Here is a 25,671-nt window from a genome sequence, read left to right as displayed (position 1 = left end):
GATCTTATGCTCTTCTTTAGAGCCTTCTGTGCTTCTTTATAGCGATTCCAGCTAACGTCTGAATCACACTTCAGAGCACAATTGAGGAGCATCCTTGTCGTTCTCCTCTGTTTTGCCAAATCCGAGTTCCACCATAGTGTTTTACCCTTCTTTGGTATTTTGAGTGCACAGCTTTCTTCGAAAGCTTCTCTCATGCTAGTTGTGATCATCTGGGTTGTCTTCTCAATTTCAGCAATGGATTTGATGCGCTTCCCAGGGATCGTGACTCGGGCGTTCAATTCTATTTTATACGTCACCCAATCTGTCTTCCGCGGATTCCGAAATGGAGTGGGTGGAGATAGATCCATGCCCATTACGAAATCAATGCGTCTGTGATCCGAGAGTGTGATATCGTTTGATACTCCCCACTCTCCGATCAGAGCCACGATGTCAGGAGATGCCACCGTGATGTCGATGACCTCTCGCCTGACCACGATGAAGAAAGTGAGTTCATTCCCCAAATTAAAGATCTGCAAATCGATTCCTACTAGATACTCCAGTAGTTTCGATCCTCTTACATTGATGTTGGAACTGCCCCAGCATATGTGGTGAGCGTTGACATCACATCCTGCTATTACCTCCATGCCTCTACTTTTGGCATATTGGATAGCTTTGATGAATGTTCCACTGGGAGCGACTTCTTCGTCATTGGGGAAATATGCAGAGCACCATAGCATCTCTTTATCTCCCTGTTGACTTTTTATGGTTAATTTAGCCGATGTAGTGTCGCCATCACATAGACCGTTAACCAAATTAGCCTGGAAGTCTTTTGAGACTACCATGCAGGAGCGGGGTCGATCTCTTCCATTGGCATACAACAGGTCAGTATGTTGGAATTTTAGGCCCCTGACTACCCCACCAACAACCCGCGGTTCTTTTATGAGGTATATAAATGTCTTGCAGCTATTGATCCGACGGCTGATAAGTGCAGTCGCCGCTTTACAATGCTGGAAATTTATTTGAGAAGTGTGGCACCTCATCTAGTTTTCAGATGAAGATGCCGAGGGCTGCACGTCCCCTTCAATCTATTTAGGAGCCGACACTTGTAACTTGACGGTCCCTAGCCCGTAGTAGAGCCGGCAGCCCGATTTTTCCGGAACCTTCTTAACATCGGGTTCGGGAACGCCGATAGTGAGAAAAGTTCTCTTTCCTGTTTTGCTGTCTATCAGCATCCAGGTGAAAGTGTTGAGGTTATTCTGCACGCCAAGTTGTTGCAGAACCCCAGTACCATTCCGCTCTTCTTCTGGAAGCCAAAGGAAGCACTTTTTTAACGATGGTAGCTCAGAGACCTTTTTCAAGGTTTGCCGCGCACCCTCCCACACATCATTGAGGGCGGAACAGTACTGCCTGAACCACTCGTTCGTGTCTTCATTATAGCTTAACGCCGTGCTAATTGCAATATTTTCCCTTCTACGCTTCCGTTCAGTTTCTGCTCCTTTTAGCTGTTGTACAATTTCAAGACATTCTGGCTACGCAGCTAGCAACTAACCATCTCACAATCAACTACCATCAGCTGTAGCAAAGTCGTCAACAACACACACAACGATGCAGTAAGTCCTGAAAAATGTCCGCCCCTTATTATCCACTCTGGCCCACCAAATCTAAAAATGTTACAACCAAACTAGCCTCAGCCATCCCATCCAACTTTTCCCTCCAGAAAAAGAGTTTCCACTCAACTCACGGGATCGCCTGGATACTCGCGGACCATGCGAATGCACAAAAATAAGAGGAAGACCACAAATGTCTTCAAACTTCATCAAAATAATCAACCCTTCCATGCACCATCCACTTAAACCACCTTACCCAGAAGCGCCGCAAGCCTCCAGGAAGCATTTATCTTCGACAATGAAATACAATCTCTGTTTAATATGCCAAAGTCACACTTAGTAGCAATTCCCAAGTGTCGCTGAGCAATGTCTGCTAAGATAGTATTGCTTAATGTCAACTCAGTCATAAGTACACGCATATGCTACTTCCTTAGTACTCACTACCCAACATTTTCCCACTCTATGAAACCAAACTGAATCCTAGGCACACATTCCCCATCCCAAACTATACCACATTCCGCATAAACCGCGTGGGCGCACAAGGTGGAGGAACCGCTGTCTTAGTAGAGAATCCTCTGGACGCCTATCCAAAATATCATCCTCTAAAAATATACTAAAGCCATAAGCCACTTCCTATCTTAACTGTTTCACCAATCTCGTTTCTCCTATGGAAAAACTCACACCCTTGTCCTTATCCTCACATCCTCAGTCTTTTTTTTTTTGGGGGTAGGGTAGGTGAATGCATTTACACACAGAGTGTCGGACTCCCGGTTGGGTACGTCGTCGAACTACCAATTAAACACCTTCCCATCGTCAGAGAGCTAGCCTGGAACCGTTTGTCACATTACTTCGGGTTAGTCCCTGAACTCTTCCCCCTCGCGGAGCCTTCAAATCAGAGAATACCTTTCACCAACGGAATGGGAGAGGAGAAAAGGAACTGTCAGTTCAAGGAACCCCCTGCCATCCGGCTCCTCCACCGGTCGAGCTCTATCTTCTTAACAACGAAGAGGACCCGAACGTAATGGGCAACACGGTTTGACCTGTCAGCACTCCTCAGCATCTTCTCGACAATGTTGTCTGGAGAGAGATCCCCTGTGTTTAAATAGAGCTGCTGATGAATTCCATCCCACCTTCCACAAGAAAAGAAAGTGTGATGAGTATCGTCCACAACTCCATTACAAAAAACACAATCCGAAGATCGTTCCTTTCCAATCTTGTGCAGGTAAGACTGAAAACCCCCATGCCCACTTAAAAATTGGGTAAGGAAATAGTCAGTCTCACCATGCTTCCGATTCAGCCACGGACCTAAGCTGCCGATGAGCCGCGCCGCCCATCTGCCTCTAGTTTCATTTTGCCAAGAGAGTTGCCACTCGTCTAGGGTGCGTTGCCGTTCTTCACGAGCGCCTGTATATGGCTTGACGCTCCTTAGCAAGAAGGGCAACGAGGATCACTCCCACAATCACGGTCACGGCCGGTTCAGAGACATTGCGGTACGTCACCTGCTAGACGTAGGACCCCAAATGTTTGTCATTAGCCTACTTAACTCGAAACTCCAGCTGTAACCTTGTTCGCTGCTAGGGGGATTAGAAGCTAGGGGGTCAGAACTACTTGCTAGGGCACATCCTTAGCCTTGGTGAACACCTGTCTGCGACGTATCATCGGAGTGTGCTGGCTTGATACAATTTCGAACAAAGAACTAGGTCGATGCTCAGGCCTGTCACCCGTGGTCGATGGAATCGCAAGGCAGAAGTGGCAGTGAATAGGTCGCACATTAAGAAGAGACAACAAAGCATTGTTGGCAGTGGAACCCAGTCTTTCAAGAAGACCGACAAGTGGGTCGGGGAGAAGTGCGGCCTTCTTGGGAAATCTTGGGGGGAGCCCTTGCGCATTTCAGCGAACCATGAACGATGGTGCGTTGATGCAGCAGTTGAATTGCATCACATAGCGTGGTACCGCAGCAGGCGTTACAACGATAGGTAACGTTCTGCGAAAAATTTTGCGCGAATATCTATGAATGCAGAGAGAATCCCGAAACATTTGGCGTGGAAGGTGGCACCACAATACCCATCGCAGTCTAAAAATTTGGAGCGAATAGATTCCGGCTCCTCACAAATAGCACACAGAGTACCATAAATCGGGGAGTAAGGGGATAATAAATTTCTTCGGAGACTTGCATTCTAAGCAAAAAAAAAAATGCGAATTCTTATCCGCGTTCGAAAGAAGAATCTTCCGACGAATTTTTGGCTTTCTACAGAAGAATGTCCGGGTAGCTGAGTGGTTAGAGCACTAGGCTACCGAACGGAAGGTCGCGGTTCAAATCTCACTGGTGACAGTGGAATTTGTATCGTGATTTGACGTCGGATACCAGTCGACTCAGCTGTGAATGAGTACCTGAGTCAAATCAGGGTAATAATATCGGGCGAGCGCAATGCTGACCACATTGCCTCCTACAGTCTACTGTAGTTTACCGTTACGGTCTTGAATGAAGTGCTCTAACACACTTCAAGGCCTAGATCCAATATGGATTGTTGCGCCAACGATTATTATTATTATTATTATGAACGATGGTGCGTAGATATGGCTGATGCACTTTACCTTACCAAGTGGCGAATAGAAATCATATATACATTGTACGCCTATTTTCACTGTTGTCATTCATTCAATTAGAGAAAATTACTCATGACAAAACTGAAACTGTTTTCTCCTCGATTTTCCAACTTCTGGAGGATTTTTCTTGTTTTACCCACATGTAAACTAACAAACAGTGGTGAACAAAGGCCTGTGAAGGATTGCAAAATGTGTATAAACAAAAAAAACATTCTTTTACCCAAGAAAAAGTTTGAAATATCCTCCTGAAAAACTGCATATCCCTGAAATATTATTTTGCATTAATGTGCACAGTGGAACGTAACAAAGGAAAATTGTGGTTGGTTAGTCTTTTAGCCTTTGGTCAGATTTCTGTAGTTAAGTCGTGGGAAAAACTTTCAAGCAAACAACAAAAAAGTTTAAATGTCTAAGTTTTCATCAGCTTTTGGCTGCTATATTACTTTTATACAATAAAAGTTTGGAAAACTGATTTGATCGTAAAAATTTGTAAAAGGATTGACTGAAATGGCTGCTTATCTACTTGACTCGAATTTCGACCAGGTATGCCGATCATAATTGCCTTTGTATAGTGTGGGATACGTACGTAGATGCTATTTATTTGGTATTTAGGAAATAGAATTTAATGCATCCTATTTTTAATTGGCATTCATTTTCACTTTGGTAAAATATACTACATGATATATAGTTGGCTGCTGCCCTGAAGTCTATACTAAACTATAACTGAAGCACAGTCTCATTGAAAACTGAAACTGTTTGGATGACTTGTACTCTACAAAGAAATGAACAGGAGCCATACAGTCAACTCCACACTGATTCCTGACAATGAGTTTCATTTCACTCCAGAACTTTCCAAGAAATTTGCACTCACTCTCTAGTGTTCTGCAGGACATGTTAGCTCTAGAGTGACCCACTCATCGGATCTATAATAATAATGCAATGCCATGTCACTGAAGGGTATACTTAGTAAGTAATATTTAGAAAATGATGTGATTTACTTCCGTTTTCGTTGGTTACTTTAAAGACACTGTAGTCTCATGATAAACTAACTCTATGATTTGAGCGTGCCAAAAATTTAAACATTTTCACTGAAAACACAAATATTCTTCCGGCACAGGAGTCCCAATACAAAACCTTGAGGAATATCTGCTGTCGTAATCTATCTAGTACCAGAAAAGCTTCTCCAGTAAGTTATTCTGGATTTACTACAACTGCGAAGCTTTATTTGGAATTGTATCCAGTCCTGGATACTCTAATATAAACGGAGATCTCCCTTAGTCCCTTCTGTTGAACCATTAGCTGAGTCAGTACGAGGGTCGAGCTTAGTCCTTCATCTTAGAAAGCCGGCACGTATCCAACGTTGACGAGTACGATGTATAGCACCGCAGAAGTTTCAAATAGGATTCAGCCCCAGGTGTTCGTCACTCAACATCGCCAAAGCAAAGCAGGCACCTTGGAATTGCCAACAATTATTTTAAGGTTGTGGTTTATGCCATCTCCCCATATTATGCTATTGTCCCATTTAGGGATAATACTTGTAGATGTGAACGTCGTTGATTTTTGCCTGTAATATCTGTAAATGTGGACGTCGTTGACTTTAGCCCTTTCAATGCCACTGTTTCCTCTACGGCTTGTCTTTCGCATACCAGCGCGGTGGCATTTCCAAATGTATCCTTCATCCAAGTAGTGCAACCAATGTTTGAGTACGATTCTTCTGTTACCATTACTTTCACATTCCATTGAAATGGTAAAGATTGATTTGTTTCAACCTCATTTAGCCGTACGGATCAAGTTCCCTCCTATATGTGAGTACCTACCAAACGTGGCGTTCGTCCACACTCTCTCCTTGCACAACATGCATTGTAGATCCCCAATGAAATGCTTGATGAGATGGTCCTTTTTTGCGCACTTCCTGCAACCTTTTTACCTATCATATTGACTAGTGCATGCTGCTGCAAAATGGCCTAAATCGAGATATTTGAAGTATCTCTCTCTACACAAAAACCAAACTATTTTTGCTTTACCTATTGTAATCAATAGCGTCCTCCGGTAAGCCAATATCCATTCCCCCTTCTTTTCTGACACTCTGCTCTATACAGTTAAGATTGTTTCTTTTAACGCGTCATAGATATCTCTCCGCGAAGTAGGCATGGATTGTTGTTGGATTATTGTTTCTAGAATTGTATTATTGTTTCTAGCTTTCAGGCGTCTTGCCTACATTGAAGTTAATGCCCCTGATTCTGGTCGGGATCTATTGGTGAATATTCCTCGTCTCCTTGATAAATTCACACATTTCATTTAAGCGTTCCGCAGGTGGAAGCAACGCTATTTCGTTTTGTTAGATCCGAGAAGTATCCATGCTTCTTTCCAAATCCTGTGACAAACCTAGACTGCAGAAGGCAAAGCCATCCTCGGTTCTGACCTCCGAAGCTTGGAACTCTTCTGAAAAACTCCGTGTGGATTTCATTTCCACTCCACTATTATCTTTTGTAGCATTGGATGACACCCTAACTGAATTCCCCTCTACGTTTAAGAGGGGCTCATCTTTGTCCTCGGAAATGATGTGTGCTCATTAAACATTACCCAGCGAAATCCTGAGAAGTTCAGTGTTCTGGAGGCGGGAAAAGCCAGAAGTGTATACCGCATCACGAAAGAGCTTGCAAATTTTTCGATGGTACTGTGAAGAACGTTAGCCATCGACTTCTCATCCACGATGACGGGTAACTGAAGAGATGAAAGAACAGTTCACCACGGTCCTTAACCGTATCACATCCGGTGAGGCTCCTCCTCTTGTGAATAGAAGATGGAATGGAAGAAGGGGATGATCGTTAAGATTCTAAAGAACAGTACCCGTTCTAAATACGACAATTGGAAGGGTATTTGCGTGCTCCCTACCGTCGCAAAGATAATGGCTAAAATAATCCTCGAACGCATCAAAAAACATTTCAAAACCTTGATCGACAGTGCAGACTGGTTTCCGCTCTGGATCCTATTGCATTGACCAACTCAACACCCTATGGATCAAAACTTTCAATAGTGTGAACAGGGATCGTAACTGACGTGACGATGACATCTGTCCTCAAACACATTGAATATGTTGATGGCATATGTTTGCTCTCCGACCGGGTCATGGACCTTGGTCAAATGGCTTTCGATTTGGAGAAGCGAGTGAAGATGGGCTGAAGATAAACACCAAGAAAAAACCAAGGCTCTCAGTCTGATGGGTCATCGTATTCTCCCTATCTGCATTAATGGGCAGAGCATCGAACACGTCTATTAATTTATATATCTAGGAAACGTGATTTCTGCTGACGGTGGCACCGAACTGGATGTTGCCCGACCCATTAGCAGCGGTAAATCCGCTCTCGCTACTTTGTCTAAAATCTGGAAACCCAGTTATCTCACCACCAAGATCAAGTTAAGACTGTTCTGTGGATATGTTCTTTCTTTGTTGCTATATGGGAGTAGCATATGGAAAGTGAATCTTACTGTTACCTGTCTGCGTCGTATCATTGGAGTACGCTGGGGTAATAGGAAGGAGGAAGTGCCAGTGGGTCACACATTAAGGAGGGGCGACAATCACATTGCTGTCTATGCCACGCAGTGGAATCCATTGTGCCAAGATAGCCGGTGGATGGGTCGCCACAAAGGCAATTGTCGCAGAACAGTAGAGAAAGAGGCATCTCAGGAAATCGTGGGGGGAGGTGAAGAGCGCGTAGGTTTGGTTGACCTGCTATACCCCAGCAAGGGGTGAATGGCAACCATTAACCATTATTAAGAAAATAGGCCATCCGTCTTAAGGTTCCAACCACTTATTGAGCATAAAGCCCCAGAAAATTCGATTGCACTCTCAAGCTTGTAAGATTCAGTTTCAAATATTCAGCAAGTTCATATCAAGATCTAGAATTGATAGAAACCAGACAAACTTTGTTCATCTAAATATTGCCTACAATCTTAATAGAAACCATCCAAATACTAAAATAGTCAAACTCGTTATTATCCTAAAAGAGAATACTCAATGTTAAGGAACTTTTCTCAAACAACTTTTACGATTTCTCTTTATCTCTCACAAAGAGTACTTGCTATAATGTTGCCGCAACATATTTACAATCTCGAAAAAGAGAACGACATACAGGATAAGAGCATCTTATCCCGATTGAAAGCTGCACACAGGATTGTATTTCTCAATCTTTCCAACGTAGATAGGCGAATATAAATAATGACGAATTTGATATTACATATTTAAAAATTAATCTATTTTTCAATCACTCATTAAGTTCAGATAGGTCTGCCCCGGTTATTTCGAAAAGAAACTCTAGCAATATCCGGTCCAGGAGAAGGCAAATAATAAAGTTCTCACTTAAGTTAAACCGTCTTCAGTAAGGTTTATTTTCTGATGTAGGTATTACCTCGCTTTCAACCATTGAACAAGCATAGTCTCATGGGCCCATAATAAGGACTTTGTCGAAACAAAAGGATAATTTGTTATCTTTACCATAATTTCCATCCTGAGCTTAGATTTTCTATGAATTGACTTGATTTTGGAGAGGAGGAAGAAGTCCTGATACAACGATTATTTTCTACTCCTTTCTCTTTACTTTTCACCGTCCGCCTCGTCTAGATCAGGTTCACTATTTTCCTCGTTTGTTTAGCTATTGAGTTCTCGTCAGCACAAATTATATGAAATATTTTCTATACAATGGTTTTCCATTGATTCTTGAAATATGGATACGCTCCTCGACAACTTTATCGCGGGCTCTCTGAATGCTCTTTCTCCAACTTTAGCGGGAATTCCAATGATGACGGGTGAACATTACGGGCCTAAGCGAAGTGAAACGTTTGGACTCTGGAAAGTATTACTCTCGCTCTTACGACATTGTGCTTTTGTACTCTAGAAAGACTAGTTGGTGATAGACGTTATCATGATCTGGGAACCAGTTTCGGACGGGATCTTCCTTCAGTAGATCATCACAATTGTGCGATGCTATGCACCAACAAGGATTTCCGATATAGTTGAGAAGGATGAGACTCTTAAAGATGCCGTTGTGATTGTGATGGGTGACCTGAACGCGACGGTGGTCCCTGATAACACCTTGCTCAGGCATGTAATGGTGAGACATGCAGTAACAACGATGTAAGTCTTGTTGATTTCATCATCATCATCAACGGCGCAACAATCGGTATCCGGTCTAGGCCTGCCTTAATAAGAAACTCCGGACATCCCGGTTTTGCGCCGAGGTCCACCAATTCGATATCCCTAAAAGCTGTCTGGCGTCCTGACCTAAGCCATCGCTCCATCTTAGGCAGAATCTGCCTCGTCTTCTTTTTCTACCTTAGATATTGTCCTTATAGACTTTCCGGGCTAGATCATCATCATCCATACGGATTAAGTGACCCGTCCACCGTAACCTATTGAGCCGAATTTTATCCCCAACCTGACGGTCATGGTATCGCTCATAGATTACGTCGTTATGTAGGCTACGGAATCGTCCATTCTCATGTAAGCCAAAAATTATTCGGAGGATTCTCTCGAACGCAGCAGTTCGCAATTCTTCTTGCTAAGAGCCGAAGTCTCCGAGGAATACATGAGGACTGGCAAGATCATTGTCTCGTACAGTAAGAGCTTTGACCCTATGGTGAGACCTTTCGAGCGGAACAGTTTTTGTAAGCTGAAATAGGCTATGTTGGCTGCCAACAGCAGTGCGCGGATTTCATCGTCATAGCTGTTATCAGTTGTGATTTTCGACCCTAGATAGGAGAAATTATCAACGGTCTCAAAGTTGCAGTCTTCTATCTTTATTCTTTCCGTTTGACCAGTGCTGTTTGATGTTGATGGTTGGTTGGTTTTCGGTGCTGACGTTGCCACCATATATTTTGTCTTGGCTTCATTGATGTGCAGCCAAAGATCTCGCTCCTATCGTAGCCTGCTCGATCTGAATGAAGGCAGTTTGTACGTCTCGGATCGTTCTTCCCATGATGTCGATATCGTCAGCATAGGCCAATGTGGGTGGACTTAAAGAGAATCGTACCTCTTGCATTTGCCTCAGCATCACGGATCACTTTCTCGAGGGCCAGGTTAATCCCCTTGTCGTAGACCATTGTTGATGTTGAATTGTCTTGAGAGTGATCCTGCTGCTATTATCTGGCCTCACACATTGGTCAGCGTCAGCCTAGTCAGTCTTATCAAATTTCGTCAGGATACCGAATTCTCTCATGGCCGTGTACAGTTTTACCCTGGCGGCTTTAAAGTCGATGAATAGATGGTGGAACTGGTGTCCATATTCCAACAGTTTTTCCATCGCTTGCCGCAGAAAAGAATCTGATCTGTTGCTGATTTGCCTGGAGTGAAGCCTCTTTGGTATGGGTCAATGATGTTCTGGAGGTTTGGGGCTATCCGGCCTAGCAAGATAGCGGAGAATATCTTATAGATGGTATTCAGCAACGTGATACCTTTATAATTGCTGCACTGTGTGATATCTCCCTTTTTATGTACGAGACAGATAATGCCTCTTTGCCAATTGATTCGCTGCCCCATACCTTGAGCACAAGTTATGGACCACTTGGTGTAACTGGTCGCCTCCGACGATGTTCCCTGATAACACCTTGCTCAGGCATGTAATGGTGAGGCATGCAGTAACAACGATGTAAGTCTTGTTGATTTCGGCAACTTTAATCGCCTCGTCGTCGGTTGCACGGTGTTCGAAAACCGGGCCCCCCACGAAGTTAAATATTCTCGAAAGTATTAAACATTCTGTTTGGTGGGGGAGGATCTTCATGGGAGGATTTTCAAGTCTTCAAGTTATTTATTATAACCCACTCTTCATCCCATCAAGGTCCTCACAAGTAAGGATCCTGCCTGATTGGGGAAACTCACATGGTGGTAACTTGTTAACCAATGAGGTCGCCAGATCGGTCTAATTGTCTCTGTGACCTCCATGCAGTACCTAACCAAAGTAAGGGAAGGCAGATTTGTCTCAACAACGAAAGGCAGATCCTTTACAGCCTCTTAAAAAAACATCAACATTATTTTTTACAAAACGCCGGGATTCTCATAGCTGTCTAAAAAAGTATAGTAAATGGTGATAGCGATCCTGAAGCAAAAAATGGGCGAACACAAAAAACCCAAAAAAAAGGTTTTATTTAAGAAAGTAGTGGCTATCGTGTGAATCAAAATTATCGTGTTTTATACAATAATAACAAAATGTCGGATAGTTGGATATAAATATTCGAAGTTCGAGTTTTTTTTGCGATTTTTAAACTTACAAAAAAAAAACTCCCGTGGTGCTGTACGTGTGTAAATGGTCAAAATTTTAAAAGGATTGGCTCAGTAGTTTCAGAGAAATTACTGTCATGGTTTAAAAAAAAATGGTTTTGTAAAAAAACGCGTTTAAATCTTCTCCTCCTCCCTATAATTAGGGTTGTTGCAGGGCGGGAATCTCGAAGGCCGCGCCTTCTGAACATTTGAGGCAGGAGAATCATCGAGTGAGGATACGATCCGTCGTGGATCTTCCATCTCGATCGCGATACTCATGTCCGGGGTTTTACCGCTTCCCATGCGCGGTGGAGTCATTATTTTTGTGCTTCCTTTCCAGCTTGTTTATTTCCGTTAGGTACGCACGCCGCCCAGATGTTTTCCGTTTTTCAGGTTCCGATGCCAGCCTGGGTAGCAAAGAGGCAAGCAAGGGCGTGTCAACAGAACACTGTTGAAGCTTCGTTATTTCCGGCCGGACCTTCAGGATCCGGTCGGACCTTTACGATCGATTTCGTTGATTTTTTTAGGTTTTTGGGATAGCTATCCCCCCTCGCTCGACTTCGCCCGCACATATTTTGTCATTACGAAGTCCAATCGGAGGAACGAACCCTTGTAAAGTCGCGCGTCATATATATACGCAGTGCACATTGATCGAACGTAACCATAATAATAATAATGCCTGAATCGTCTCTTTGAAATTTACAAACCCTAAAACTCCCTCAACAGGTTAGTGACTAACTTTTCTTCAAATTATACTTGGCCAAAATCGAAGCTAGACCAACGATTCTTTTCTTTTGATTCCTTGGTCGACCTTTTCGCTAGGGAGGACCTGGGGCTCTGCGAGCGGGTTCTTACGAGAAAGTTAGGCCAGCCACGACTCACTTCCTTTTTAAGGTTTTGTGTGAAACAAAACCTTATTAGAATCGAGATGGTGTCTGTCTGTCCGTCTGTCTGTCTTTTTTTTTTTTTCATCGTTGGAAGGTGGAAAGGTTCAAAACCTACTGCTGGCTCCTGCCATACAGTTATGTGAGATTTCTACTCACTAAAACCACCTCCTTCTTCTTCCACTCTCCCCACGGGACTGCTATATGCATTGCATCGTGGGACTGGATCAGTTCTTAACTGCGGCGCATTATTGTTCGCTCCCTTTCTTGCTTTCTTCGCAGTTCTTCATGCCTTAGCTGTTCATGAATCATTTTCAGCTCAATTACCACTTGATTACAAGCCTCCGTTGATTCCAACATAAACTCCGCTATATTTCCAGGTGTCAAGCACCTGTCTGCGATCGCCTCCAGCCTAGTTCAGTGTGCTGTAAACCTTGAGCACTCAAATACAACATGCTCCGCATTCTCAGCCACATTACCACATCTTGGGCACCATGGTGACTCGTCGTGTCCAAATCGATAAAGATAAGCCCGATAACCTCCATGTCCACTTAAAAACTGTGTTAGTTCGTAGCTTAGTTCCCCGTGATTCCTTTCCATCCATCTTCGAATGTGTGGAATGATACGGTAGGTCCAACGGCCAGTTTGTGCCTCGTTGCATTTCTTTTGCCAGTTTGCGATGGATTCCCGCCGTGCTAGTTGCCGCCGAAGTACAATAAACTCCCCGATTGAGTACATTTTGTCGTAGAGACGCCGACCTTCATCCGCCAAGATGTCTACGGGGATTGTCCCTGCCAGTACATATGCTGCTTCTCCTGATGTCGTTCGATAAGCACTGCATACCCGGAGTGTACTTAGTCGATACGCCATTCCTAGTTTTCCGCAGTTTGATTTGTTTTCCAGAACGGTTGCCCAAACTGGAGCTGCGTAGAGTAGCACGGAACTAACTACCCTTGAAATAAGACCTTGGTCCACCAATGTTCGGTAGTATCCTCGAGATTGTTACACCGATGGAAGATGCTTTAGTTGCAGAGCACCCAATGTGTTTTTTAAAATTGAGTCTTTTGTCAATCATTACTCCCAAATATTTAAGCGACTCTTGGGAGTAAATTGTTTTTCCACCAACTTTAATTTTCACGGTCGTGTCTTTCCTTCTTTTGCTGATTAGCGCTAGTTCCGTTTTATGTTCAGCAAGTGATAGACCGGACTTTTTTAACCAGGAATTGATCTCCCATATCGCTTCATTTGCATAGATTTCGATCTCATCTAAGCGTTTTGCCACTATTGTTGCCCCGATATCGTCCGCAAAGCCAATAGTTGTCACGCCGTTAGGAAGGCGTAGCGTCAGCACTCCATTGTACATAATTAACCACAGCAAGGGACCTAAGACAGACCCCTGTGGTACGCCGCACGTCATTGGGAATAATTTCTCTCCATCGTTCGAGTCGCAATATAATCTTCTTCCAAGAAGAAATGCAACAACGATGCGTACAATGTACTTTGGAGCCTGTAGTTTGGTTAGAGCCTCTACGATTTTCGTCCACTTTGCAGTGTTGAATGCATTTTTTACATCGAGTGTCACCACACCGTCCTCTGGGAAGAGAGTGTCCACTATGTTTTGTAGTAATTTTGGACAGGTAATCAGTGGGGAACGCTTGCCTTTCGGTGATGACATTACAGACCTGTAGGCGCCACCCCCTGTCTGTCTGTGTGTCACACCCGATTTATTCGAAAACTGCTGGACCGATTGCCACGAAAATTGGTGAGAGTATGTAATCTGGTGTTCCCTTTACATGTAGTAAGTGGCGCAACCTTGTGTTAAGTTTAGGGGGGCGGGGGGTCCCCATACATGTGAATGGAGGGTGCACATTTTTTTTTCACAGAATGTAGCCATGTGGGGTATCAAATGAAAGGTCTCAATTAGTACTTTTCGAAACTGGTTCAATTTTTGATATTGGGTGAAACATAGGGGAGTGAGGGCCCAAAATATGACCCCCAAAAAGTGCAACAGGTCTCGTTCTCAGAACCTATCCAACCGAAAAATCTGAAAAAAATCACAGTGGTGCACCTCTACGAAATCTAGGCCTCAAAATATATCCGGTTCCGATATCTGCACAAATAAAGTTAATAATAGTATATTTCCACATTTTAGAAATTTACCCGGCACCCCCCTTATGTTCACCCCAGAAGTATAAAATTTGGCACGCGTGTAATGAAGAACATAATGCACAGTTTGATCAAGTTTGAAGAAAAGCCAACTATTATTAACAAAGTTATAGGGGGTGAAACTTTACAACTTTTTGTGAATTTCGAGCACTCTACAACCTGCATGACGTCATCATCACACATCAATTCGTCAATACCACAATGACTTCTTATTAATTGGGTCGCAGAGAATTATTTTGTTTTAGTTGTTTAGTTATTTGTCAACCAGACATGTGTGTATGTAGGTATATAATATATGCGTGCTAATGAACTTTGCGGGTAGTGCCTAATTGAAATAGATATAAGAAGAAAATGGGAAATATGGGTACGATCAATTTATATACGTGCATATATGTGTACAGTATTCGGAAATAGGCAGTTTGTTCGTTTAGGGTGAGCGTAATATCTATGGCTGTGATATGTACGTATGTCTCGTAGTTTGGAAAAATATGAAGGATTATGTTGGATCTTACATAAGATGAACACAAAACCTTTATACCCAAAGCGCGAGCTTCCGGTATTCCGACTTGTTTTTTTCTTGCTGGCTGCGTCTGTGCCAACCTGCCGCTTCCCGTTTTTCTCTTTTTTCCCTACTCACACACAACACTAAAAAAAGTAATTCACAAGACCAGAACCCAACGTGAACCCAAAACACATTGAAGAAGTAAACATAACGAGCGCTAAAACCAGTTTTCCGATAGCGATAGCGTCTTAGACTGCAGCCTGCCGTTACATCCGCCGACCCTCGAGCATACATTTCAGTGGATGTTAAAGCTAAAGTAAAAAACAACATTTCTTTTTTGCTAATGCTTTATTTTTTGCTTAGATTTTTGTTTCGCAATTTCGTTCTTTTTAAGATCAGGCTCTATTTTGTTCCTCCGTTTTACGAAGTTATCCATCAACAAAATCTCCAATATTGTTTACAATTTTTCTATGTTATGTTTTCTAGTTATCCATTTAAAAAAAAAAAACGTCATAAAGCGAAAGTTCAACGTTTTTAGCTTTTTTTATGTTTCATTATCTAATATTCCAAAATAACTGAAAATTTGTATCTGGGATATGTTACTACAAAAGAAAAGTAGAAAATGATTAAAACAAATTCAGAAAAGTGTGAGTTGTCGAACATTAAAACAATACACCGATAAAAGGTTGTCCCTGACATAAATTAATTTCCCTTATGATTTATGCCGGTCGAGAACAATAACATTTTCTTGTTTTTCTTGTTCTTCTTACCGCCAGCATTTGCCGCTGAACCAGCATTAGTTTTTATTGGGTCCGTTTGCTTTTGCTGCAGTGCTTCAATAATTACGTCTCCCAAGCTGTGCTGAAGAGTACTTACGTCCAATTCTTCAAGGCTATCAGTTTCCAGGATGCGATTGATTTGTCGGCTCGAAGCCGACGCTTTAATGGCAGATGAAGATGCTGCTGGTTTTCCCCAAGCACCAGCCGTTGAAATTTGATCTCCTCCCCCTGAAGGACCTAGAGATGGCCAAAGTTCTCGCTTTGGGGACGAAAGCATTTCGGCAAATGATGTCGAATTTCCCGATCTCCTGACTGACAGCGGAGAAGTTGACAAATCGCTACCCAAAGATTGAGGGAAATCACCGATGGAAATGCCTGTTGGAGAGTCATCGAATCCACACTATACAAAAAAATAAAGGAAGAATTAGAACTACCAATAGTTTAAATTATCAAAAGTTATTCGTACCGACGGAAATTGTTGAGACGAGTTAATGTCAATGTTTGCCGAACGCGATATTATCTTCCCCATCTGGCGTTCATTGATTTCATTTATTTGACGTTCCCGCCTACGTTCTTCTTGAGCCCGTCGTTTCCTTGTCCTCCGACGAAGATCAATTTCATCTAAAGAGAATGAAAACGCTTAAACATAAAAACTATAATTAATGGATTAATGACTGTACCTTTAAAGCGTTCGAGAACCTCAGGTGATACTGTCGGCGGTTCGAATTGCAATTCAACAACTTCAAATTGACAAGTAAGTGGAAGATGTTGGAGATAACGCAACTTTTTCCTGAATTCTTGATCCATTGAATGCGAATGTTTTTCCAATATTTTTCCCTCAATTATGGTCGGGCACTTGTCGAAAGACCCATACATAGCTTGCAAAATCCGCACATTCATAGCATGTAAGTAAATATTCTGGCCATCGCTTGACTGGTAGAAGTAGTGGTATTTTGAGTCCCCATTCGTAGAATTCTTTACTGAGACGTCTCCAAGGTCTGAGCTGTCGGTAGACCGCTGTTCCATTAAAGACATTTCGGTTAGTTGTTCACCTACTTCGATTACTTCTTCATCCACCATTTCTGAAGCAACAGGTTGCGATTTTGTACTTTCTCGCAATCCCTCATTTGTTACAACAATCTTGCCTTTTCTCTCCTCCAACAAATCTAAAGCCTGTTGAACAAAAACAGATTCTGGCGTGTCAACATCATGAGCCAACAACAACTCTTGTTTCTCGCGTTCTATGATTGATTGTATTTCATCAGAATCTGCCAATAGGAATTTCGCAAACTTTCTCATTGCATAGTTGTCGCGTAAGTGTGGAATACTTTCGCAGCACACTTCAACGCCATCCACTTGCTCAATAAACATTGAAGCCTTGGGTCTCCGCATCAATTGCATTGAAATGGTGTCACCAACTTTCCAATTTTGCAATTGCACGATGGATGTGCTCTTTAGGTCCCCAATGTGAACAGCATCATAACAGATGGGACATTTGCGCCAGGTTTTATCGGACAAAGCTAAATAGTGCAGAATACAAGGCCAACAGTAGGCATGGCCACATCGGGTCAATTTTGCAGCGATTGGTGGATATAAGCAAATGGGACATTGCGGTTCTTCGGTGGTTTGAATGTTGATCTGTTCGATTAAATTCCAATCGACTAGTGTATCGGGAGAAGCGATGTTTTGTTGAATGTTTTCCTCAGATTTTAGAACGAATTGAAAACTGAAATGTTAAAAGGAAACTTTAAACAACTTACCACAATATACAGGAAGTGAAATAGAAGTATTTGAACAATTTTCTACACTCTTAAAAGCATAAATGTCAGACTATCGATAATATTCACAACAATTTTAAGGAAGCTCAGCAATACTGGATATTTCAAGGCAATGAGGGAAGCTTTGACGCCAGTGAGGTCTCGGGACCATACTAATCAAATCAAAAGTTTGTTCGTTAAAACAAGCACCTTTCGTCAATTTTCCTTCATCGTTTTTCAGTCAGAACTACTGGAATCTGAAAAGCGAGAAATGGGCTAAGAGGACAGAGTTCAAGGAGTGCAAAAATAATTGTCACACAATTAAAAATCCCGATCTGTATCAAATGAATGGTTTTTTCTTATGTCTTCATTACAGCCAACCCCAGGGGGGCAAGCGCTGACTGCATAGTGCTTATTGAATACGAACGACTCAATGCATTTATCACGTGAGAATATATGCTGAATGCTGAACTATTTTGGAGAGAAAACCTTGTACATTTCATTTGTAAATTTCTGGCTCTAATAATTGGCCATGGACGTGGGCAGAGCAAAATCTCAGAATTTTTCACTTATTTGAACGCAGAGTCAGGAAAGTGTTTGCTGTAGGTTTCACTGTACACAAAAGTCTCGTCTATTTTTACAGAGCAGCCGCTTGAACCAGCCAAAGAGTTATCATATCTTCCAACATTTGATAGCAGCAACAGTAAGAGGTAGCTCAGCAGTGACCTACGAAACCATCGCACTTAAAAATTGAGCGGTACGAAGCGAATGCTGTTGCCTGGGCAGCTCGTTGCTAAGAACTTGCGAAATCTGTATGCGGCAATCAGCAGCCTATACCAGCGCTCCCCAGATATCAAACACTTGCTTTGTGATAAGATCAAAAACAATAATGTGATTATTGATCATCGAATCGCGGACAGACGGCGGATTTCGTGTGGATATCAACAGAGGAATTTGCCTTTGCCAACATCGTTGAACCATTATCGACGAGCATATACTTGCATTCCAAAAACCAGTCGTATCCTCCATTAATAACAATCAACGTCGTTTCTTTGGCAAAATAAGTTTTGGGGAAATGTAAATTGTTAACCCGCATAATCTTTCAATTGCCTTTTTCGCCCAATTAGAGTTACCAAAATTCCCCGTAAATCGAAAGCAAGATTCCGGTGGAAGTATAGATAGCATTTAGTACCTGCAGTAATATTCAGATACCTTCATATTTTCTCACTATTTGAGGTTCATAAGGAGGAGAGAAATTTTATGCAGCCATCTGTTTATTTAGATTACATGACTTTTCCAGCATAAGCGGTATCGGAAAATAAAGCACTACATGTTCTACACGATATAGTTATGGTCAGTGTTGAGCATATTTACATTCGTGAATACGAATATAAATAAGTTCGTGCGGGGATTTTCTGTGCGGACGAATCCATTCGAATTCGAAAAAGTGAATATCTCGGTATTTGGAATACGAATACGGCTGCATTCCACGTCCGAAAGTGAATACAAATTCGTATTCGTATTTACGAGGACAGATGCGAATTCTATTGGGTTAATATTTCTAAGTGTAAAAACGATTTTTTTGCTTTGAAATGTTAGTATTCGCCTGGATAGCGAATACTTGCGCCTTAGCTATAAGTAAATGTATGGGCCTGTATCAAACAGACATATGTCTGCCTCAGATAAATTACTATTTCTGATAAATGTCCGTCTCAGGCAATGTCGGGGCCAGGCTGCCTCAGACAAATGTCCTAGTCTGTCTCAGACACCTGACAGTCTGTATAAGACAACAGGCAGACAGATGTTTGTATCTGAAGCAAACAGGTCGTTGGGCCATTGACTCACACAGTACGTGCATATAAATAATGGCCACTTACGAAATGCGCATATATAAATATTTAAGTTTCTAAATAGTGAATAGTCCAGCTCACAGTGGACACGTATATTTATGTGCATCTCCATTCGCAATTTCGGCTTGAAGCCAACACGCTTGTAGATATGTATTAAAATGTGTACGAATTGCGAAACGCAACACAAACAAGCAAACTGACACAGCCATTTATCTGGCTGTATGTTTGCATTTACATACTTTTTGTTCTACACCTTCACTTACTATACATACAGGGCGGTAAAAATGATAAGAAACCCCATTTTTTTCAAGAAATCTGAAAATAATAAAACAATTCCAAGAAGCTTTGCATGCATGTCAGATAACTGGACGTAATTGCATTCTCTTGAGTAATTACCTGGGGTTTCCGCGAATAACACATCCAGTAATTAAAGAAAGTCAGATTTCAGGTAGGTAAAACAGATAAGACAGCTTATATTTAGGCATTTTAGAATGAAATTCAAGTAATAAAACCCAGTTTTTATATTTTAATATTTTACTGAGCCTCTTTTCTTTTTTATAATTTCTACCATTCTTTTAGGTAAACTATTAAATATTTTTCTTATACAGGGTGCGGCAGCATAACTTCCTTTTTTTAAAATGCGCGCGACTCAGTTAGTTGATGATGAGGGGATACTGTAAAGTTTTGTTCCGACACGGTTCAGTCGCCATCATGCGTTGGAATAGTGAAGAGCGTGCCTTTGCCGTTGAGGTTTACTTTTCAAGCGGATGTTCGGTTATTGGAACACAGCGTGTATTTCGGAATCGCTTTAATTTAGCCCCGTTGGCTCCCGTCCCAGACCACAAACCAATTGTTACATGGGTGACTACATTCAGACAAACTGCAAGTGCGACAAAAGGAAGAACTGGAGTCCCTTGGGCCGTTAGATCACCTGAGAACATTGAAGCAGTGAGAGCGTCAATGTTGCGATCGCCACGGCGTTCTGCGCGCAAACACGCATCTGCCCTTGGACTATCCGATCGTTCTGTGAGAAGAATTCTTCGTGATAATCTTCATTTTCATCCCTATAAGATGGCGATAGTGCAGGAACTTTCAGAACGTGAGTTCAATTCTCGAATGAACGCGTGTGAGCTTCTTCTTGATGTCGTTCCCGATGGTGCTATTGTTTTTTTTTAGCGATGAAACCCATTTTCATTTGGGTGGGTCGGTTAACAAACAAAACATGCGCTACTGGGCTCACACCAACCCTCGAGAATTGCATCAAAAGCCTTTGCATTCACCCAAAGTCACAGTGTGGTGTGCAATTTCCTCAGCTGGAATTATTGGTCCCTGGTTTTTTGAGGAAAATGAGGTTACAGTGACAGTGAATTCGGACCGGTATGTAAACATGCTACAGAATTTTTTTTCCCACGGCTAGAAAATTTGGATTTGGGGGACACTTGGTTCCAACAAGACGGTGCAACAGCACACACTTCAAGAGCATCGATGGCTGTTTTGAGGGAACACTTTCCAGAGCGCGTTATCTCAATTAGAGGCGGTTTGGAATGGCCGACACGCTCTCCCGATCTGTCCCCTTGTGATTTTTTTCTATGGGATTTTTTGAAATCCCGTGTTTATGTGAACCGTCCAAGAACCCTACAAGATTTGAAGACCAACATCCAAGAAGAAATTGCCAACATAACACCTGCTATGCTAACAAGAGTCATGACAAACGCCAGAAATCGGTTTACGCAATGTATGGAGAACCTAACATGGTATGGTCACCTAACAGATTTGATCTTCAAAACAATGTAAATAAAAACTTTAGACATGTACCTACATTATAAAAAATAAATAAATATTTTCCGATGCATACAATAGTTTTTATTGAGTTTTGAAAAAAGGAAGTTATGCTGTCGCACCCTTTATATTTCCGCGAAATAATAGCGTTTTTTAATTCGTTTACGTCTTCAAATTGCTTTGATTCAGCATAAACGATTCGGGTCAGCTGCCCCCAACAAGTCTCGATTATATTTAAGTCAGGAGACCTCACTGGAAAATCGAGAACACCAGTGTGTTACTTCTGAAAATACTGCTTAACGACCTTTGCACTTGAATCGCAGCATTATTTTGCTGGAAAATGAACCTCTGATCCGCGATTGCTTCCAAAATATAATAAATAAATTCCTTACGTGGCCTTTGCACATACCGGGAGCTGTCTATTTTGCCACTTGAAAATCAAATAGTTGACCGCCCATTTTATCCAATAGCATCCCAAACCATTACACTTCCGCCACCGAACTGCCTTTTGCTTAAGGGGGTCATCCCGTGTGAAGGCCGTTTTTTTTCACTTTTTTCAGAAATTTTTTGTGAAGAGTTGCATAAATATACAAATACGAATTTTTCACCATAGATTTATTAATGAGCGTGCATAGTAATTTTTCCAGCCCGATCGCATAGTTCTTTATTGAAATACAGAGCAATTTATACACCCATCTCCAAAAAAAGTGTTTTTCTGCTGCCACGCTACGATCATCTTAAAGAAAAAAATTAAACGGCATTTTAACGTCAAGACTTAATTACAATCCGCAAACCAGGATTATTAAAAAATATTAAGAGCTAAATTTTTGGCGCCGTGTTAAACTTTTTTTTGTGAATTTTGGTTTTTTAAGGTTTCTTCATTGAATGAAAAAAAAAACTACTGAATGAATCGCAATTATCCTAGTTTGCGGACCGTAGAAATATGTTGTGAATAAGTCGTGAAAATTTCAAAGACTTTCGTCGGATAGATTTTGGGCTACGGTGGCAGCAGATTTTCAATATGCAGTTTCGAGAAAAACGCATTTAAAAAGTAGAATGCGATTTTTAGCCATAAAATCTTAACTAATCATTAATCTGCTATACCTAGTCCATAAACCTTAGGTTTCTTGAAGAGACACATGTGCAGCCTTGACTTTAATTCTTCTCATTTTAGTGAAGTGATTCGAACTTCATTCGGACCGATAAATACGCGTTTTATTACGACGATCGACATAAATCTGGCATGTGATTTATTACGTGTTTAACACTATAATTTCCGAATGACTTCGAATATCAAAAAATCACTTTGCCTACATATTCTACACTATATATAGATACAATTGATGCTAAAAAAATTCGATTCCGCTAATCCGACACACGGGATGACCCCCTTAACATACTCTCTTCCTTCCTTAAGTCATGGAAATAATAGCTGTCAAGGTTGAATTTTTTCTCGTCTGTAAAAGTTACACGACACCATTTTTTCTCCCATCGCAAGTGATTTTCTGCAAAATCCGAGCAATTTCCGCTATGGGCTTACCTTCGTCATGTAATATTTGTATAATCTTTGATTCCGCCGTATTCAACCGCTTTCCTCTACCCATTATCACGTATTTACTAAACAAAATTTACTAAAAATCACCTTCAAATGTTAAAAGCCAATTCTATTAATACCTTACGTCTTCTTTACTGGTCCAATGTTCACACTCGAATGACCAGAGGATGATTTTTCCTTGGTGTCGATCTTTTTTACCTAATTGAAATTCGAATTTCTTCAACCACTCGATATGTTTTCGGGGAATCCCCAGATATTAATCAGGAGAATGTAATTCGGCACCGTTATCTCGGATGTATACACACCTTCTTGGAATCGTTTTATGATTTTAAGATTTCATGAAAAACATGGGGTGTCTTATCATTTTTACCGGTACTGTATGTACAACATGATTAGATCAGTAATATTCGCTAATATTTCAACACAAAAAAATCGTATTTGCACTTATAAATATAAATCCAGCAGAATTTGTATTCGTAATCGTAAGTAAATACCATGACCGTCCGGTTGTGGATAAAATCCGGCTCAATAGGTTACGGTGGGCGGGTCGATGAGGATGATCCAGCCCGGAAAGTCTATAAGGACAATATCTATGGTAGAAAAAGAAGACGAGGCAGACCCTGCCTAAGATGGAGCGATAGCGTAGGTCAGGACGCCAAACAGCTTTTGGGGATATCGAATCGGTGGACCCCGGCGCAAAATCGGGATGTCTGGAGTTCCTTATTAAGGCAGGATTAAACCGGATACCGGTTGTTGCGCCGTTGATGATGATGATGAATCGTAAATACGAATGTGTTTGTATTTACTTTTAGACGTGAGAATACATCCGCATTCGTATTCATTTGTGTAAATACTGAGATATTCATTCTTTCGAATACGAATGCATTCGTATTCATAGGAAATCATCCTACGAATTTATTCGTATTCGTATTTACGAATACAAATATGTCCAATACTTTGGTCCAGTCCAGCATTAAGTTGATGCGGACTTAGGACCCCATCATTCACAAAACGAATATTTTCAGCTCTGGCCAAGCTCTGGTCAATAAGGCGGATTCGCGCTCAATATAATTCGTAGGCATGCCGTGTTCTACGGATTATATAAAGGAGCACTCGATATCTGCGAGCCGCTACGGTCACGCTGCTCCCAGGGCAGAGGTGAAGCAGCGTCTGATGATTTGCCTCTGCCCTGGTAAGAAACCGTAAAGCCGTCATCGCTTGACTTTTATGTCCAATACTTGTTACGGTCCGCGAAGAAACAATTTCCTTCCGATAGAACCTTTCAGTTCCTTCCGCTTTTTCTGAATAGCCTCTAAATCGATAACGTCAAACTAAAAATAAGTCCTTACCAATAAAACTCGATGCTTATAAATACCATTAATTCAAACACTACATAAAATTATCTGTTACTTGGGCAGTCTGATTTGTACCAACAAAAGGGACAATGTGTCGCAGCTTTATAGGACAACAATTCAAATTAAACACGTTTATAAATCCAGAAAGATATTCTCTCCCTCTCTATTCACTCCTTTGCTGGACTTGCTATTTATAAACATTTAAAAAAACATCAGTCCCTGACAAGTAAAAATACCCAACCAAAACAAACTTGACCCTGTACCCAAGGTCATGGTTGTTGTCTAGTCGCCCGTACGTGACAAACATTCAAATAGCGAAATACTTACTTAGCCTGCAAAAACTGCTCCTTATTGTACTTGTGACGTCTCGTAACGCCTCCACGATTATTGGTGCGATTACCGTTGAAAACATTGAATTTCCCTCCGGACGCATTGTCACAGTCGCGGGAGACGTAGTGGAAATTGAGCAGATGATTCAGATTCTGCTTTTTGCTTCCCGGCAAATAAATCGAATTCAATTCAGCTTCGAGTAGATCATCACCTAATGTAGCGCCGCCGTCCTCGGTGGACGCGGCTCCTTCCAATGCTAGTCCGGGGCTGCTAGCAGACAGTCTAAGTGACGTGGACGAATCATTGGAGGAGTTCCCGAAGCCCCGAGGCTTCGGACGTTTGTCCACATTCGGGCGATTCTTGGCCGGTTGACCTTTTCCACTGCGAGCTGGATCTTGTTTTGAATTTGACTGATTAGGATTTTCTCGACGTCGAGCATTACGAGGCCACTGCTTGCTACTACAAAGATCTGGAACGCAAACGTTTTCATGAAATTCTAATGACAGCTGGTTATGAAATATCCAGACTTGACCCACCTGAAGACTTGCGCGATACCTCAGACGACTGCTGGGTCTTGTTCGACCCTTGACGTGAATAGTGATTCGATTTCTTGTCCATAACTTAAACTAATGATAGAGGCTGAAGAAAGGTCAGAAAGATTGCTGAACTTAGGTACGACGTTAGATAAAACTGCGGCGCCTTGACGTTGGTGGATTTTTCCTCCACATGGAGTTTTCGCTAACGATACTTTGAATTGAGACATCTTTTAATTGGCCATGATTTCTATTCACACACACGAAGATAAAATCTTTCAATTTTATCGTTTCAATCGACGAGGATTTGAGAGAGGTTAGTGACGAGAAAAAAGTTTTTGAGGGAAGTTTCTGGCGAGTGCAGCGCTTGTTGAGGTTTTTCTAGCGGCAAACCGCTGCCTGAGAGTGTAACACAAGCCCAGCAAAACAAAAAATGGAAAAATTTTGCGTTTTAGGAGTTTTTAAAGCGTTTTACGTCGCTGCCTCGAAAATGGCGACGAATACACGACACACGGAATAGAAAACCTGGCAGACAAAAGACTACAGCGTTCGCCAAACTGTCATCGATCAAGTGTGACGGCAGAATGTTGTCAGCAATTGTTTTGGAATTTCACAAAATTTAGCTTATTATTACTCAATAAAATGAACTTTGCCAATTCCAGATTTACTTTTCTTGTATCGATTGCTGCTCACAAAACTCTGCGAAAGAATCAGAAGGGTGACAACAACTCCCGCTTTG

General features: G+C 41.7%; 1 protein-coding gene across 3 annotated transcripts; it reads right to left on the bottom strand.

Annotated features, from left to right (window-relative positions):
* Window positions 1-15,323: 15,323 nt before the first annotated feature.
* Window positions 15,324-25,516, bottom strand: LOC119647508 (RING finger protein 10). 3 transcript variants are annotated; one of them, XM_038048469.1, is made up of 5 exons: window positions 24,927-25,516; window positions 24,397-24,868; window positions 16,454-17,499; window positions 16,240-16,394; window positions 15,324-16,173 (listed from the first exon to the last, which is right to left on the bottom strand). In XM_038048469.1, the coding sequence occupies exons 1-5, from the start codon at window positions 25,015-25,017 to the stop codon at window positions 15,697-15,699; spliced, it is 2,241 nt and encodes a 746-aa protein (XP_037904397.1). In that variant the 5' UTR covers window positions 25,018-25,516; the 3' UTR covers window positions 15,324-15,696. The 3 variants fall into 3 exon arrangements, with proteins under 3 accessions (XP_037904397.1, XP_037904396.1, XP_037904398.1); XM_038048468.1 differs by having other exon boundaries at window positions 24,397-24,895; window positions 24,936-25,516; XM_038048470.1 differs by having other exon boundaries at window positions 24,936-25,516.
* Window positions 25,517-25,671: the final 155 nt, after the last annotated feature.

This window comes from Hermetia illucens, chromosome 2 (genome assembly GCF_905115235.1).
Source record: "Hermetia illucens chromosome 2, iHerIll2.2.curated.20191125, whole genome shotgun sequence".
Classification (NCBI taxonomy): Eukaryota; Metazoa; Arthropoda; class Insecta; order Diptera; family Stratiomyidae; genus Hermetia; species Hermetia illucens.
Note: the sequence above shows the minus strand (reverse complement) of the source record. Positions and strands in the feature narration are given on the sequence as shown.

Coding starts and splice junctions, on each gene's coding strand:
- LOC119647508 (XM_038048468.1), bottom strand. CDS start 25,017: ATGGACAAGAAATCGAATCACTATTCACGTCAAGGGTCGAACAAGACC. Junction 16,395..16,453: donor GGTTCTCGAACGCTTTAAAG/GTACAGTCATTA, acceptor CATTCTCTTTAG/ATGAAATTGATCTTCGTCGG. Junction 16,174..16,239: donor CGTCTCAACAATTTCCGTCG/GTACGAATAACT, acceptor TTTTTTGTATAG/TGTGGATTCGATGACTCTCC.